The 17,095-nt window shown below is 39.2% G+C and overlaps 1 protein-coding gene across 6 annotated transcripts in view; it reads right to left on the bottom strand.

Moving 5' to 3' along the window:
- Window positions 1-16,861, bottom strand: part of USP34 (ubiquitin specific peptidase 34) — a 133,252-nt gene extending 116,391 nt beyond the window's left edge. For all 6 annotated transcript variants that reach the window (XM_054180076.1, XM_054180072.1, XM_054180071.1 and 3 more), the window contains exon 1: window positions 16,716-16,861. In XM_054180076.1, coding sequence (XP_054036051.1) covers window positions 16,716-16,758 — 43 coding nt within the window. In that variant the 5' untranslated portion in view covers window positions 16,759-16,861. The remainder of the gene's footprint in view (window positions 1-16,715) is intronic.
- Window positions 16,862-17,095: the final 234 nt, after the last annotated feature.

The raw sequence follows: 17,095 nt of genomic DNA on the forward strand, positions 1-17,095 counted from the left end.
TTAAAAAAAGGTGTCTCAATAGGATATGATACCATTAAATTAAAAAAAACCAAAACACAACAAAAAACCCACACACAAAAAAAACAACAAAACACCCCACACATTTCTCTTCAACTCCTAGAAAGCTTTGAAGATCCCTATGTCACACTGGACAAAGTGCCAAACTGACAAGCAGACTAGATGATGGGCATCACTTGATACTACTTTTTAATTTTAAATGCCACAAATTACCGTGACATGACTTTTAAGACCAAAGCACACCACTGAAGAAACCAACAACTCTGTCAAACATTTCAGGTCAAGCATGCCACAATACACAGATCCTTAATTATAGATAGTACCTGGGAAAAAAACAACCACCACCAAAATATAAAAATAGACAAAACAAAACCAACACAGCCCAAACACACAACCAGCATTATTTCATGAAGCTGAATTCCTTCAAAGATGACATCTTATTAGCAGCAAGCCTAATTCTAACTTGTAGGATCTTACATACACATTCATACATTTTGAAAAACTACCTTCCTCTCCACATCACCCTGCTTAAACACATACAAGCAAGACAGTAACTCCTAACTTACAAAGTAGCCTTTTCACTGCAATAGTTTGAAATACTCAGATTTATCTCTCTGAGATTAAGAAACACAAAACCTGAAAGTTAAGGAAACTGGTCCCTTAAAGGATACAACTGCCACACACTACAGAATGTAAAAGTTATGGAAGCTTATACCCCAGGTTAAAAAAAAAAGAAAGAAAAAGAAAAAAGAAATAAACACATACAAACCCAAGAGATATATGCACTAGATGGGAAAAAAATGTTATTTCCCTGTTTATGCACTCTACAAGTCAAAAGCAGACCAATTTCAAGTGGTCTTATTTACTAATCACTGCTAATAAACATAGTGACTACACACCTGATTTCCCTTTTGTACCTAAAAATAATATTGTTCTTGTTCCTGAAAACACTCAGGAAGGTCAAAAAAGAAGCAAACACACCAAAGCTGAAGATTCCTAGTCAGCTGACACACTAGACTGTATGCCTACCAAAAGGGGCAGCAACACACCTGGCAGTGCTGCTCCTCCTGAACTTTAGTTAAAGCTCTCCCTTATGCTCCTTAGCAGAAATTGTATTTTTCAACTCAGCCTACTTATGTTCTCATAACTCCAGTACATATCTTGGGCTTTCAAATTCCTCTCTCATTCTGAATACCAATTTTGTGGATACCCTTGATTTACAGTATCTCTCTTTAGGGACACCTGCAGCTTGAGGCACAATAACAATTGCTTATGAAGCCTTTCTAGTATTATTTTAATTGAAAACAGTACCAGTAAAAACAGCAGTAGGAACAACTACACTCAGTATCGTTCATGCAGATTTTGTTGCTTTTAGTCCATTCTATAAGGACTCCCTTGCTCCATATGATTTCACTTCCAAGTAATGACATCTCTGTCCTTCCAAGCTAGTTTTTGTCTACCTTGAATGGGTCAGTACTTAAACAAGATCCATTCACTGGTAAATAAAGCATGCCCTTTTATTCACTCCCATATTCAAAGACCTTGCCTTCCATCTTCCTTCACCTGCTGCCTCCCCAGTCTCCCACACGTCCAGTGTTTCAAAACCAGCAGTAACAACCATATCAAACTTTTTCTGGAAACTTTCTGTGATGAGCCTCCTTCTTGGAAATTGATTTGGTGGATAAGCCTTTCCCTAGTTTCATACCTGAGGCAACAATTCTCACAGAATATGCTAAGGCATACTCATGTGCTCTGAGAGCTTCTGAAGCACATCACACTGGCAGCTTGTGTGTGCTCATCAATAAGAATTGATAATGTGTGCTCTAGAGCTTTACAGCCAGTCATTCCATGATCTATTAGTGTATGCCTTAGCAGTGGCACTCCAATCCTAGATACAGCTCCAGTGGCTGTTTTTCTCCAGACACTCACAAGCTAGCAATATTAAAAATGCCTTCCCTCATTTACTCCTGAGTTCTCTGGGCTCAACTTTCTTCTTCCTTAAATTTGCCCTAGCAATTTTTTCTTCTCACCTTCCCTCTTCGTTTACACACACACAAACACCGCTGCCCTGTGCTAGATCCAATTTCAAAATCAACATAACCCACTTCAAGTCCACACAACTAACAGTATCCATTACCCTGCATTTCAACAACCATCAGGGCTCCTGCAGGAACCCAGAACCAGACTGGGAACTGAGCAAATTCAACTCACCAATCTAACTGAAAACTAGCCACAATTTTGTTAGCTTTGTAAGCCATTGAATACTCAGAGGGGCAGCTATGTAAGCTGGGATTGCCAGGAAGGAAAGTGTGAGGAGTGTGAAGCTGAAGGAATTAAACACCTTGGTAGTGACTACAGTCATAAATTTGACCTATTCCTTCTGAAGTAACCTCATCCTAATGTTGCTCATCTATAAGAAAACCTGAAGATATGTTTACTATTAGAGTATGGAAAACACAGGACTGTGAAAGTCTTAGATATATACAAGCCAGAACTGAACAACAGAAAGACAGACTGGTATGTAGGTAAATTCCGGCTGAATATATTCTACAAATGCAAGGTAGTAAATTAGGTCTTTTTGCATTCTTGCTTTGTTTCATTTTACTGAAAAATTGTTTAGAGATTTTTCTTATTTGTCAAAGTAACACTGTAAGAGCAGAACTGCTTAACTGACCTGAAGTAATAATTATGAACTGCTTGACTTTTTTTGGTAACATCTTCAGTTTTCAGGTGTTATTAAAAAAACAAAACAAAACAAAAAAACCAAACAGCAACAAAAAACCACCCCATACATATTTAAAATGTAACAACTTATTCAAGTAGCTGATAAATAGCATCTCCTTCCTGTTTCTCCAGTCTTATGAGTACTTGCCCAGCTTTAAACGAAAACTTGGGCCATTTACCCAAACTTCCACAAAAGGGCACTTTTCTAGAAATGTATTTGAGTACTAGAAACAACACAACCTCTCAAGCTAATAAAGCATTAATAAAGCTATTAAACCAAGAAAATTACAGAAGATGGGAAAAATATAAATCAGCTGCAAAAAAAGGGGCAATATAATTTCAACTGTGAGCAAATAAAGCTCAGATCATAAGTAAGAATTCAGAGCTGAAGGAACAAACTGTAATTAGACCTCAAGGACAACTATCACACTAGATGTGAGGAATATCTTATATCCAAAGGTCACTTATCACACTAAGTACAAAAATCAAATGGCAAGTAAAAACATTTTAAGTGTACTTTCTCTACATTCAGAAGCATAATGTAGTAGAAAGTAAACAATATAAAGCTTTAATATATATAACTGATTTCTACATATTCAAAACTGTAATGAAGTATAGTTGCACAGAGATTCTGTTCCCTCCCCCTCCTCCCCAAGCTTCATCTGGTGTCAGCTTCTCATGGGAAAGACTAGATCATTTTCAAAATGGACATTATTCACAGAAATACTTCCCTGATACAGACTAGAAGAAACAAGATCCATGCACTAAATGCAACAGCATTAGGGACAATACTACTAATCTGGAAAAAAATAGACATACATGCTCTTCTATAGTACTATTGTTCATACAGAAAACCAGCACGGTATTTTTTTAAATGCATTTTCTCTTATTTGTAGGGATTTTCTTTTCATTTATGTGGCTATCATCTTACTTCCTGGTGATTAGAGTTTAGCATCTCCCACATCCTTTTTATTTTCATCTATTAGAATTATTCCTTTCTTACTATAAAGAATTTGTGGTTGCCTTACATTGATTCACCAGAGGTCTTCCAGACCTTACAAAGCCATCTTAAACAAGTATCTAAATGGAGAGCATCAACTCAAAAGTTTCAGTGGAGGTAATTTAACTGTCAAAGGTTCCCTACAACTTTCAGTGAAGCAGCGAGTCTTCTTTCCTCTCCTCAGTCTCTGTAGATCAAAAGCCTCCCAGAAAAGGAACTAGATACACATAGCCAAAGAGTGACGAAAAACAACTGCAGAATGCACTAACAAATAAAAAAAGACTAGTAAATTCTTCAGTATTAGAAATATGGTACATATGACAGGTTAGCATACAAAAAATAAGATCTGTAATATAAAATACTGTAGTAATAAAATTCTATAATGATGTTTAAAGGTGCTCCTCACTGTCTTCACACTATCTTTCAGATACGGAGCTGTCAATGCTCATCCTCACCATACTGATGCAGCACAGCATCACAGGTAACTATACTTGCCACCATTCCATAACACATCTGAATTAATTTTAAGTCCAGACTGAACTCTATACTTCTTGTATTTATAAATATTCCAATTTGCTTTCCAGCAAGCTTTTGATTACAAAGCATACAGAGATTACAAAGTAAATATTGCAGAGACAGCATAATAGCTTGAAGACAGGAATTAGCAACCCTTCAAATCTCATTTCCTTAGGGAAAAACCTGACCATGTTACTGGCCTCTGTCAGACACAAACTTTTGAACATCAAAGCAATTTTGACAGATCTGGCAAAAGTTTGCAAGTCTACACAACACTGTGTTCTTATGAATGGAAATACAAAAACTACTTGAGAGTAAGCAAAAAGCAGTTACAACTGACTCTCAAACTATCCCCCAAATCAGTCATCTGTTGGTTATGCAGCACCTGCAATAAATCTTCATAGATGCCACAGGATCAGAAGGTACTGATGAGTTTTAATTCAGCATTCCAATGTATAGTGTAATTACACAACTAGAAACAGCCCAAGCCCTGCAGCCTTTTAAGATACGACTTTGACAAAACAGGACAAATCAGTTGATATCAGGTAACTGCTACTCTTACATATCTCCTGGTTTCCCTACAAACACCACCAAGTTGTCTCTCTTTGAATTTCAACATTTCCTTTTCCATTCTATCTTACTCATCTTCTCCAGCAACCATCTATTTTCCTTTTACTAACACACTCCAGAGCAAAACAACAGAAGCTGAATCTGAAAATTTCAACTGTAGGAAATGTAAGAACTGTCACCTTTAAAAAGTGATGTCATCCTAAACTTTTTAGCATGCTAGGCCCTCATTGCTTTGGGTTAAAATGCCCCCTTTACAATGGATGTAGACATTCTCTTAAGCCAACAACTGTCCTTATTAAGAGCATCTCACAACTTTCACCTTTCCAAAGACTACATGCTACAGCAATCCCTTCCAACAACAGTTCCATACAAAATTGTTTGAAATGCAATCAACTCTTAATTATCAGCTGATAATTTTCCCAGAACACTGGAGTTGGCCCTAACCAGAGCCTCCTAGATTAATTATAATCTAAATAAGCTCTTAGATATACCATCCCAAACACAAAACACAACTGTGCCACTTCATTAACCAGTTCAAGTCCAGATGCAGCACTGCAACTTGCAGCTAAAGCAAATTCTGAGTTATGCTATGTAAACTCATACTGCTTCCCCTGAGACAGGCAAAGTTCACAAAGACTGAATTAATGCAGCACTATCTAGCAGGATAAATCTGATCTGGACTACCTGGGAACATGAAATAAACAGTTCAGATTGAGTTATGCCAGTGGCAGAACAAGCAGTATTACATCCAGAGTGGAGTGGCATGGATACAGAGAAGTGTTAATGACTACTATCAAGCAGCATAATGAGCTTGCATCAGTAAACTGTAATCAAGTATGCATTTTTTGATCACATACTAGTAGGAAACGGTTTAAGATCAGTTTGTGGATTATCTGGTTGTGGATGAAATAAAATGGGCCAAACTGCACATTGCTCTGGTTTTGCTGACCCAAGACGACCTATCAGGAGTCTCAGCACTGTCCTTTTCAACCCCCCAGCACAACACAGCAGGAATGCACAAAGCCTGCTAAAGACTGGTGTGGCCAGGCTGCATTTCCATGGAAGCCTGAACAAGGAGAGCTGCAGTCTAACAGTACAGCATGGGTAAGCCTGAGTCCAGCAGGGGGTCTCAGCTCTGGTTCTATGTTAGATGTGTCAAACAGAAGATGCCTAGGAAAAGATCTATGGTATCTCTGTACTGTACCTTCCAATGTTTCTGTTACCTTGGGATTTTCAGCAAAGACATCACAGCCCTCCTACTACAGAGAAAGACAAGTTCTCCTACTAAGGAGAAAAAAAAAACACCATAAAGCAATTTCAAAGCATTTCTGCTACTCGTTGGAGTTACAAATAAAATATAGAAGTCTATATAAGAGCTCTATTTAACATCAGTATTGTAAATTGTCTTTGAATCAATACAAGACATTGTGATTCTGAGAAGACTGCATTTTCACCTGTATATTAAGATGCTAAAGTTCCTCTTACAAAAAAAAAAATCAGCTCATTTTAAGTAGCATTTCCATACAATCAGGTCTGCCTCACACCACCAAAATGTATACTAAACACAGAGTCAGGCTGTTCATCTTAGTATTTTGACAGCAGCCACTACAATTTTCTTAATTCAATTCAGAATTGGACAAGCACTGCATAAACCCAGAATTTCCTAGCACATCACTAACTACCCCAAGGTAAATCTCGAAGCTAGGGCTGACACTGTCAATACCAAAACTACTGCTCTGATAAAGGGCTGGTTATAACTTTGAAAATACGGCCCTGGTTTTGAATTATTTTTCTTTAAATAATCCAGCTCTGAACTTTTAAAAACTACTATTTTAAGGTGGAAACATAAAACTCAAAGTTTATCAAACTATTTTGCAAGTAAAAGATTTAATTGCATAAACAAGGTTCCAAACACTAAAGAGGTTTGTATTAGTCTTACTTAAAGGTAGCAAGGAATACAAAAATGAAAATAGTTACTCCAGGAAACATTCTATTTTCAGGACAGAACCTTGCAAATTAATTCAGCTGTACTATTTGGCACACTATGAATAAGTTACAGAAAAAAATAACTGCTTTCCCCTCACAACCAGAAAGAAAAGGCCCACGACTGAGCCCCCACAGCCAGTAAGAAGCACCAAATTACCAGTAGATTTTTAACAGAGCACCTAAAGATGGTGCTCCAGGTTTTAGGAACAAACTCCTTGAGGGGCAAATACGATTAATTTCTTACAAGGTATATTTGAGCTGGCTGGAACAAGGAGATAAGACTGATAAACAAGCAATGGTTCATTACTGTAAATGAGACTTCCGGCAGTTTGTTTAAAGTCCAGGAAGAGCTTGCTGAGCATCTGAACTCCAAGGCATTAGCTTTCCCCCCACCAAGAGAGACACAAGTAATCCTCATTCAAAAAGGGGAACATCGAAAAAGGTTAGTCAAGGAGCAGGGTTGCATTCTCCCCCAACTTTCAAACACACATTCAAATTTTGCATTCACTTTTGCTAGATAATCAGTATTTAATAATTCATGGAAACATAAGGTGTATTCAGTAATTTACTGACTAAAGCTTTTTTTTTTTTTCCCCCCTGAAAGCTAGCAGATGGAAAGAGATGGGTGAAGGCAATGTCTGCGCAGAGTCTAGGGCATTACCTTACTTTTACCAAGCTTTTGAGCTCAAACTCCCCTGTGCTATTCTACACTGGTTCCAAGACAGAAAAGTTCAAACTTTATCAGCTGCTGACTGTTAGCTCAGACCGTAATTTCACCATACAGCTCTTGTTCCAAACATCAGGTGACTGAAAAGGGGTGTCATAAGCTGCACTATGCAAGCCTTTCACAGACCATTTCCCAAATTCCCAGTAGACTTCAATATTCTGGCCCTTTTCTGGCACTGTTCTCCTTTACAAACATGCCATTGTGTATTTCCAGCACAGTTCAAGCTTCTACAAGCAGAAAGAGTGTAGAAGTGAAAGCACTGTCAGGTTTGTTGATGTCATGAGAGTTTAAAATGAAAGCTGATTACCAGATTTGTAAAAAGCACAGAGTACTGGGAGAAGACGACTTGGAAAAATACTAACTACTCAGTTCACACACCTATTAAAAAAAATCACTAGTGGTGAAAACATAACTCAAAGTTTATCAACTTTTGGGTTGCACTGTAACTTAAATTCTGAAGAATTTAAGAGTTATGTATCACACATTAATAAGCAGACAACTGACCACTTCACAAAAATTAACCTGCCATTAAAAATTGAATTCCCCAAAAACAAGTTGAGAAGCATGAGTTGAGAAAGACTAGTGTTGTACAACACAACATAAAGCATGACACCATGCAATTTGTACAATACTTGTACCTGATTTCTTCCTGAGAACATATAATAGGCTAACAGAATACCTACTCAAGGAAAATTCACTTGCAGCTTCAAAAGCAGGAATTCTGCTCTTGTAAGCATAGAGAAATACTTCACAATGTGTTATAGGGTAAGCCTTTTGCTACTTCGGTTTTCACCCTAAACCCTTCCCTGCTTCTGTATGCAACCACAGATTTTAAAACTCTCAAGTGGAAGTCAGTTAACAAAATAGTGCAATGAATTGGAGGCTTCATCAATCTAGTTTGAAGAGGCAAAAAATACTGCCACTCACTTCCTAGCAGGGAACCAAAGATTTGCATGTATGCTGATCTAGAAATCATGCTTCAACTGTCATGTATTTTTAAAGCCTTGCTTACAGACCCCTTCTACAAATTAGTTAAATGTCAACACCCAAAAGTGCTTTTTCTGTGCGGATTTTTCTGACAAGTTTCAACTTCAACAACTTGTTCCAGCACTACATCTTCCAGAGGCGTTCTATGCATATAGTTATAATGCATTTGCACCGTATTTCCTCAAGAAGTTCACCTTTCACCATACAAGCTGTATCTGGGAAATTCCAAGAGTATAACTTTGTAAAACTACAAATAAGCTGGTATTTTCCCATGGTGTTAAGAAAACCAGCAATGCTCACAGTAGTATGTCAGATTGCAAATCAATTCCCAAACACAGGAAGTTAAAAGAACAGGATCTCACCTCTTCACAGACTAGATTCTAGAAACTGCCTATTTGCCACACAAAATGAAAACCAGAAATTACCCAAACATATGATTAAACAACAGAAATTAAATGGCCACAACTATGTTTAATTGCAACATGGTCTTAGTATAAGCAGCATTGAGTAATCACCACAACTACTTGCTCATGAAGATGGTTAAGATTTTTTTCACCTTGTCCCAGTATCCTGGGAACTATAAATGCAGAGCTTACTGTGCAAAAATCCTTACTTACTAGCTACCTGAGCTGGTGAAACTAACAGATGAACTGCATTTAAAAAAAAAAAAAAAATATATAAAAGTACAACATAAAAGCCATTCTCTCCCTCACTAAGAAACCCATCTTTTCTGAATCAGGGCTAAAGAGTCAAGAGAACACCAGAAAGGAGAAAGGAAAAAAAAGGAAAAACAAAACCAAAACCAAACCACTATCATGGAAACCTGTTAAAGGATGAAGACACAGAACTAGACATATAACAAGTGTAATGGAAACAGATGCATCAAAGAAGAGCACAGGGAAAAAAACACCCAAAACTTTAAAAACTAACAGAATAGTTGCAATGAAGAGGAGGTAGAGAATAAAGTATGAATGCTATCAAGTATTTAAATGAAACTGAGTACTTGAAGAAAATACAAGAAATTAAAGGAATCAAGAAGTAAACACTGCTTTCCCCTTACATTCTCAGAAATGCCAAATTGTAGACATCTCATCATTTGTCCACAGAACATGATTCTGAGAAGCAAGGTATGCTTTTCTGACTCAATGTTACTTGAGCATAGAAGATGGAAGCAAACCGCAGTGATGTGGAGAAACCACAGTAGCAAGGAATTAAAAGACAAAAATGAAAAGTCAGTATAAACAAGGAAGAAATATATTTACCATTTAACACAGCAGAGGGGGGAAAAAACAACACACAAACAAAACAACAACTAAAAGCAAACCCAAAACAAGAAACAAACAAACCAACCAACCAACAACAACAAAAAACAGAATTCTACAACTAGAAATGAAGAGGGAGTTTCACAGCCATGCAACTCTCTCCATGGAAGGCAAAACTGCTGGTCATCCAAAAGCCAGGCAGGCAGAGTGAAAGAGGGCCAATGTCTTCTCTCCAAGGTACTGCCCCTTCAACCACAGCTTGAAATTTCCTGCTCAAGCATTCTCCTACCAACAATGACCCATTACACTCCATGACACCTCAGCATCTAAGGCCAGTAATGACAGCTTGTTTTTTCCCTAGAATTGACACTGACGCATCTGCAACAGCCTAAAACATATCATCTTGAACATGTCTCAGGAATTTCTTGGTACTTCCATGACTTGCAAACTACCCTTACAGAAGAAAAGCCAAATAGTACCTAAAAGCATTAACTAACAAACAAACAAAAAAAGCAAACAACCACCACCACAACCCAAGTGTGTGTGTATATATATATCTAACAGGAGTTTTTCCTAGAGAGGAAACAGGATGACTTGAAGTTCTACACCAGTCAAATATCTTTAAACAAAATGTTTATAAAAGATGCAAAAGATGCAGTGGAGAATTTTCTTGAAGTTATTCAAATAATTAAGCAGGTATGTAAATGTAGTTTGTGCCAGCCCTTTACTAGGAAAGCTAAGAGCGTCTGTAAGCATGAAATTTGAGAATCTCTACTATGACTAAAATAATTAATCTCCTTAATATTTAATGTAGCAAGAAATGTAAGGATGTTCACTTCCATGGCTTTCTTAAGCTTTAAGGCTATCCTAACATTTAAGTCTATTTTAACAAATATTTATCCAACAGAGAATGTCCTTACACACAAAGAGAAAGATACCTCAGTAAATTCATGTCAATTGTCTGTCACTCAACAAAACCCAGCAGAATTAGAACTAAACTTCAGCATCAGTGATCAAGTGGCTTGAGCAATGAGAAAGAACCAGTCCTCAGCATCCTTAGCAGGAAAAGTTTCAGGACAAAATTTTTGATCACATCAAATGGCATGAACCAAAATCACTGTACAGAACAAAAGATGAAGTATCTTTCTAAAATTAGAAGCCTTTTAGCTATTAAAGTAGTAGGTTTTCCTTCATCTGCTTTGTAATTACAAACCAGTTAAAAGAATTTAATCTCAGTGTCATCTTCCTTTTTTATTTCAGAGAGCTCACAATTAGAAAGGATACAAGTTCCTTTACCCACTATTTTTGCCTCTGGTTACTCTGATTCATTTGGAGTAACGCTGCATCACTGTCCAGAAAAATTTACAATTTGGCAATACTGCTATTAAGAAAAACTTATTTTCATTCTCCTTTAAGTGTGGCTTCTCATCCTCTTAAAAAGGGTCAAAGACAAAAGTAAATGGTAAGTTTTATAAATATTGAGCTTCTTTTCTTCAGCAATAGACAGCAATGACTCAGGTTAGAGTAATGAAGTTGGACAGTTACTCCAAAACCTGCTTCTCTGAAGGGGTTCTGAACACAAAAATGTCATGTCAGTAGAAAGAAAATGTGAATTGGGGTTGGGGGGAAGGAAGAGAAGAGCCATGCAACAGAGACAAAAGTTTGACAGTTTTGCACAAGAGGAATCAAAGAGTCAAATGAAATACTAGACCGGCACACAACTCTAGGGCTCAAGCACTGAACAAGTGACAGCAGCTCTTGTAGACCAAGTGATGTTAATTATGCAGTATCTGTAATAATCTTATAGCATACACTCAGTATCCACAATAAAACACTCATCATCTCCAGATCTCACAGAGTAAATGGAACACTACAAATGTTTCAGAAGACTTCTTGCCTACCTCAAGGTAAATATAGCCTCAATCAACCTCCAGTTCATCTTTGTACCTCTTAAATGCCAAAATTATGTGACAAGAACTTGAATCAAGCTTCTTCAGCATCCAAATTCAGTGCTATCCTGAAGCTATACAAGCAGTAAAACACTAGCATCTCAAGTATCTTCTAGACATGATCATACAGTTCTGCAGGCCAGCTGATAGTGATAACAGAAAATAACAACAGTAGTCCACATCCATCTTCTGTGCTTGAGTAAACTACGTGGGTTTTGTTTTGGGATTGTCTTGTGGGGGTTTTTTTTGTTTTGTTGGTGGTTTTTGTGTGTGTTTTTTTGTTTGGTTATTTGGGGGGCATTGTAGTTGGTTTGGGTTGGTGGCTTTTCTGGTTTTGTTTTTTTCTTTGTTTTGTTTCATGTTTTTGTTTTACAAGTGGTTTAAGAGAAAACAAAAAATGGCCTACAAGCTTGTGTAATAGAGTAATACTTAGAAGCCTCTTTTCGTCAATATGAACTGATTTTATAAGATTTCAGAGCTGCTACGATTACAAAAGGATTAAAGAGGCAATCATTGAAGAAAGTGAAGCAGAATACTGGCAAGAAAACAAACTTAGCCCCCAGTAACCCAGAACTGGAAATGATCTAGCTCTACAAAAGTTACCTAAAACTGCAGCTGCTTTTGTGTAACAACCCCTATTTTTCTATGCTGTAATTTTTTCTTTCCCCTTCATTTCATTAAAAGCGAACCAAACAAGAACAAGACAAACCTAAACCAAAATCATCTATGCAGTTTTAAGTCAACACACATCAACACCAGCTGCAGTCCCAAAGGAAAGTTCTTAGGCAACCAAGCCCAGTCCGGCTCTTTGAGACACGCCACAGCCAGGACTAGTACTGGTTCAGGACCAGACTGAAAACTGCATTTCCACCTCAAGCTATGAAGCAGCACTCCCAGGCACACAATGATGTTAGATGCAACAAACAGTTATAATGGAGCGCCACATACTCTACTGTCAAGTGAAGCCTGTGGAAGTGTCCAGCAACAATGTTGTTCTATAAGTAGCGCAAACTATTACCATAGCTTCAGGTGTGACACAGCAACCTGCAAAACTGTGGTGTAAAAGTTGCAAGACAAAATCCACATTTAATGCTATGCTGATTTATTTTCTGTCTTACTTTAGGGTTAAGACTATCTGATATCTGCAGCACCTAGCAAAACAGATCTATCCTGACCTGGGCCTCTCAATAGCACAGTAATGTAAATATTACTAAAGAACAAACGTAACTCAATATAATCCCTCCTAGGTTGACAAGAGCTGGCATCCAAAGAAACCAAGGAATGTAGAGTGTGTCAGTATCAGGGTTCACTTTGGGATACAGAATGCTGTAGATTAACATAAAAGCATACATGTCCTCCATGCATTTTTCCTGTTAAAAAGTGTGTACACTTAGATTCTTATGGCATTAGTGACTCACTTATTCTAAAGTCTTTTGTAAATGCATGCCTTCATCCTAAAAAGTAAACTGTATCTTCCTCTTTTTTCACTTGCTATTTAGGGTTACTAACAATGTTTATATTGTGGAAGATTAATTCAGAAATTAGACCAGACTCTTCATAGACTTTACTCCTATTAAGCCCCTGACTGGTAAAACATAAGTGATGCTGACATACCTATAGCACTCAATTTGAAATTAAACTGTTTACTCCAAGGGAACAATAGATTGTCTTGCAATGCAAAAATTGGTCTAAAGCCTGGGCACCTCATACAGGAATTTGTGTTTTACCCATGTCACTGGATCAAATCAAAATTTGAATCTACTACTTCTCATGAAATAACTTAAAGATCAGGGAATTTACTGGGTTTCATACTCAGATCAAACACTAAAGATGTTGCAAGAGGAAAAAAAAATAAAAACACTAACATTGCTGCTTCCGTCCAGAAAACATTTCCTGCTTCTTATGCTTAAGCATAGCAATGAAGCTTTATGTTGAAACATATATACACATACAGACAAACCTTTGGCCAAATAGCAAATTTCTCAAACTATAGCTTTCCAGATACACTAAATCTCAGACAGCACTTAGGAGCAGCGCAGAAGCAATCCCATTAACTACCTGTTTCAAAACGAGTCCTAAGAATCTGTACCCTTGTAAGGAGCTTTAGCAAAACAAACCCATGGCCCACAAGAAGGTCACTGCTCAACAAAAGCTCTAGCACTGCACATCAAATGGGACTTATAAGCTTGTAAAAAAAAAAAAAAAATCCTGTTTCCAGAATTTTCAAATCCATCCCTCTGTCATCCATAAGTTGACAACTTCTAAAAACCACCAGAGCTTCTCATGTATTCTTTTTAAAACACTACATTAAGAATTGTTAGTCAATTCACTAAGTGACCTGTCATACAACTGATGCTAAATAATTATTTTGTAAACACTAAGGTAAATTAAGACAAAGGGAAGTATCTGTTTCACGCAGAAATGCTTAGTTCAGCAAGAAATTTCTAAAACAAACTAGATTATGTTTCCTGGACCTCGTTCAAAACACTGTTTCAGTAGTTTCAGTGAAGAGGCGATCCCAAATGCTCAGCAGGCAGAAAAGGAAACTGCTGGCAGTCTCTGGCTCACACATTTTGGGCATGACCTCATTCTTTACTACCACTTTTCATTTCAGCTGCAGCGTTTTAAAAACCAAGGCTTCACATTATTTTTGTGTATTACCTTTAACTGTTACTTAAGAAATGCAAGCAATTTTAAATTACAAAAGAAAGTATACCTCCCTTACAACTCACTCTCACACAGTGAGAAGTGGCACACACAATGCACATCATATATGTCTGAATATCCAAACACAAAATACACTCATTTTTATTCAAAGTGTGCTTGTTTCTCTGAAGGGAAGGTCAAACCAAATACTATCTGACCAGCATTTCTGGAAGCTAACTATATAGCAATAATAACACATTCTTCCCCTATTAAATTTTACTTTAAAAGCCAAATTTCTTTCTCATAGTATCAGGATTTTATCTTAGAGCCATTAAATTATCCACACCATAGTTATGCATCAAAAATAAAAAGTGATTTAAGATTCTGTTTTATCCATAAGGGAATACCTAGCTGCCTAAATCCCAATTACTTTAAAATGGTTCTAAAAACAAATTCATAATGGAATTACACAGACATCTTGAAATATCAAATTTAAGACAGCTTTTTTTTCCTATTTCATCACACCAATCTTGGCCAAGTTTAAACAATGATTATTTACCAATCCATTAAAAACAAGTGAAGTTATGTCTTCAAACAAACAGCTGTCATCAGTATGCCATTGATAGCTGTTTTATTTTGAATGTACTGTTTAAATAAGCATTTCAGTCTGTACTACAAACCTATTCCCCACCTCTCGGCTGAGAAAGATAAGATATGCATGCTTAATGAAGTAAACATCACAACAATTGTTCAAAACGAGATATTGGAATTACGAGCTCAAACTTGGCATACAATTTTAACGACCCAGCGGCTCTCTGATGTTAACCTTTATTGCAGCCTCTGGGATTTCCAGAAAGTTAGTTCAACACATACATTTTTCCTTTTCCCATAGAACACTGTCCATCACCCAATGTGATACTTCCCAGAATCGCCAGCAAAAAAGAGAGAACATTCATAGTATCTACTTATGTATCTGAGGAATAAACAAACGCCACATGAAATGGGGCCTCACAAGAGTTTAAAAACGAAAAAGAAAACTTTACCCAGAGTCTCTTCTAGGAAGTATTCTGTACTTCACTTCATTGGAACATAATTTGCCTCTAAGCTGACCACAGTACGCAACCCGGAAAAACGTTTAAGATTTGAGATAGCTAAACTTCCCGCTAATCACACACTTCAGTTGCTAAGTTCATTAAAATTATTCAGCATCTCTACAAATCATGTTTTTAAGTCTTTGTTCATGAAGCAGCGCAAGGAGACAAGCCTCTGAGAAACTGGGAAGGTACCTTGACTACCACAGAGAACATAGAGCAGATTTCAGGGGATACACGAGGCCTACTGCATAGGGGCAAAGGGAATTTCCTTCCCAAAACGAAGATAAATTTCAGCAATACCGAGAGGATACCTGCTGTATTAAACCCCCGACCCTCCCGGCTGCTTAGGTAACACCTGTAAAGAGGAAACTTCGGAAGGAATCAAGAGACCACCCCCGAAGCGAAAACACCCAGGAGTACCTTTCTCCCCTTAACCACCCCCGCCCCCGCCGCTGCCGCCAGCCCGGCCCTCGCAAAGCCGAGAGAGGCTCCTTTAGGCACCAGTTCCCTCACAGCCAAGCAGTCGCTTCGGAAAAATAGGTACCCGAAAACCACATCACACCGCGGACTGGCGAGGAGGAGGGGGGAGGCAGGATCAGTCAGAGCCGCCTCATCTGCTGCTTAAAAGGGACCCAGCCCAGGCCCGGCCTCCAGCTGCTTAGCAGCAACCGGAGCAGCTCCCAGGCACCTCCGCAGCCGAGCGAGGAGCGAGCTAGGCCCCGCTGCGGCTTCGCAGGGATGCAGAACGAGGAGCGGGCTCTTCACGCCAACGGCAGGGTCACGTCCCCGCCCGGCCCCAGCCCCACACACAGACACCCGGGGGACAGGCGGGAAAAAGGGAAAGGGACACACACACGACACGACGCTCAGCGAAAGGCCCGGAGAAGCCCATCGGCGCACCTCCTCAGGCCGCAAATAGCCCAGCCCCAGTACGGAGAAGAGAGCAAAGGAGAAAGCAAGCCGCAGAGCAGAGTAGAATCTCCCCCTTATGGACACCCTGCAGAGAGGTACCCCCGCGCCCAGGAGGCCCAAGCCAGGCAACAAACAGGGAAAGGGAAAGGCAAAGGACTGGGGGGGGGGGGGGGGGGGGGGGAAGGGAGGAGGAACGTAAGAAACGACAAAAAAGGAGATGAAGCAGGGTTATAACCCAGCCCGTGTAGAGGAGGGTACATGGGGTCCCAGCTCGGGGCGAGGAGCGTTGGGGGGAGGGTAGCGGGGGAGGGCGGCCGCACTTACTCTCATTTAACACCTCCAGCAGCTCGGCGCAGCTCTCACACATTGTTCATTAACAGCAGCAGCCGCCGCCGCCGCCTCCTCCCGACCATTGATTGATCCACTCGGTGCTGCTGATTGATGATTGATGGGGGCCGGGGCGGGGGTCAGTCGTGGAGGGGGAGAGGGGGGGGAGGGGAAGGAGGGGGCGGGAAGGAATAGGAAGATAAGGGGGAGGGGAGGAGAGACAGGGGCCGGTCTGGGATCTGGGGGAGGGGGGGATGGGGCGGTTAATCAATGCAAATGAGCCTGTGGCGGCGGCGGTAGCGGCAGCGGCGGGGAGGAGAAGCCGAGTCACTCACTGGCTCCCAGTGACTCCACGCGCCGCCATTTTGCTGAGGGGG

Source organism: Dryobates pubescens, chromosome 3 (assembly GCF_014839835.1).
Source record: "Dryobates pubescens isolate bDryPub1 chromosome 3, bDryPub1.pri, whole genome shotgun sequence".
Classification (NCBI taxonomy): Eukaryota; Metazoa; Chordata; class Aves; order Piciformes; family Picidae; genus Dryobates; species Dryobates pubescens.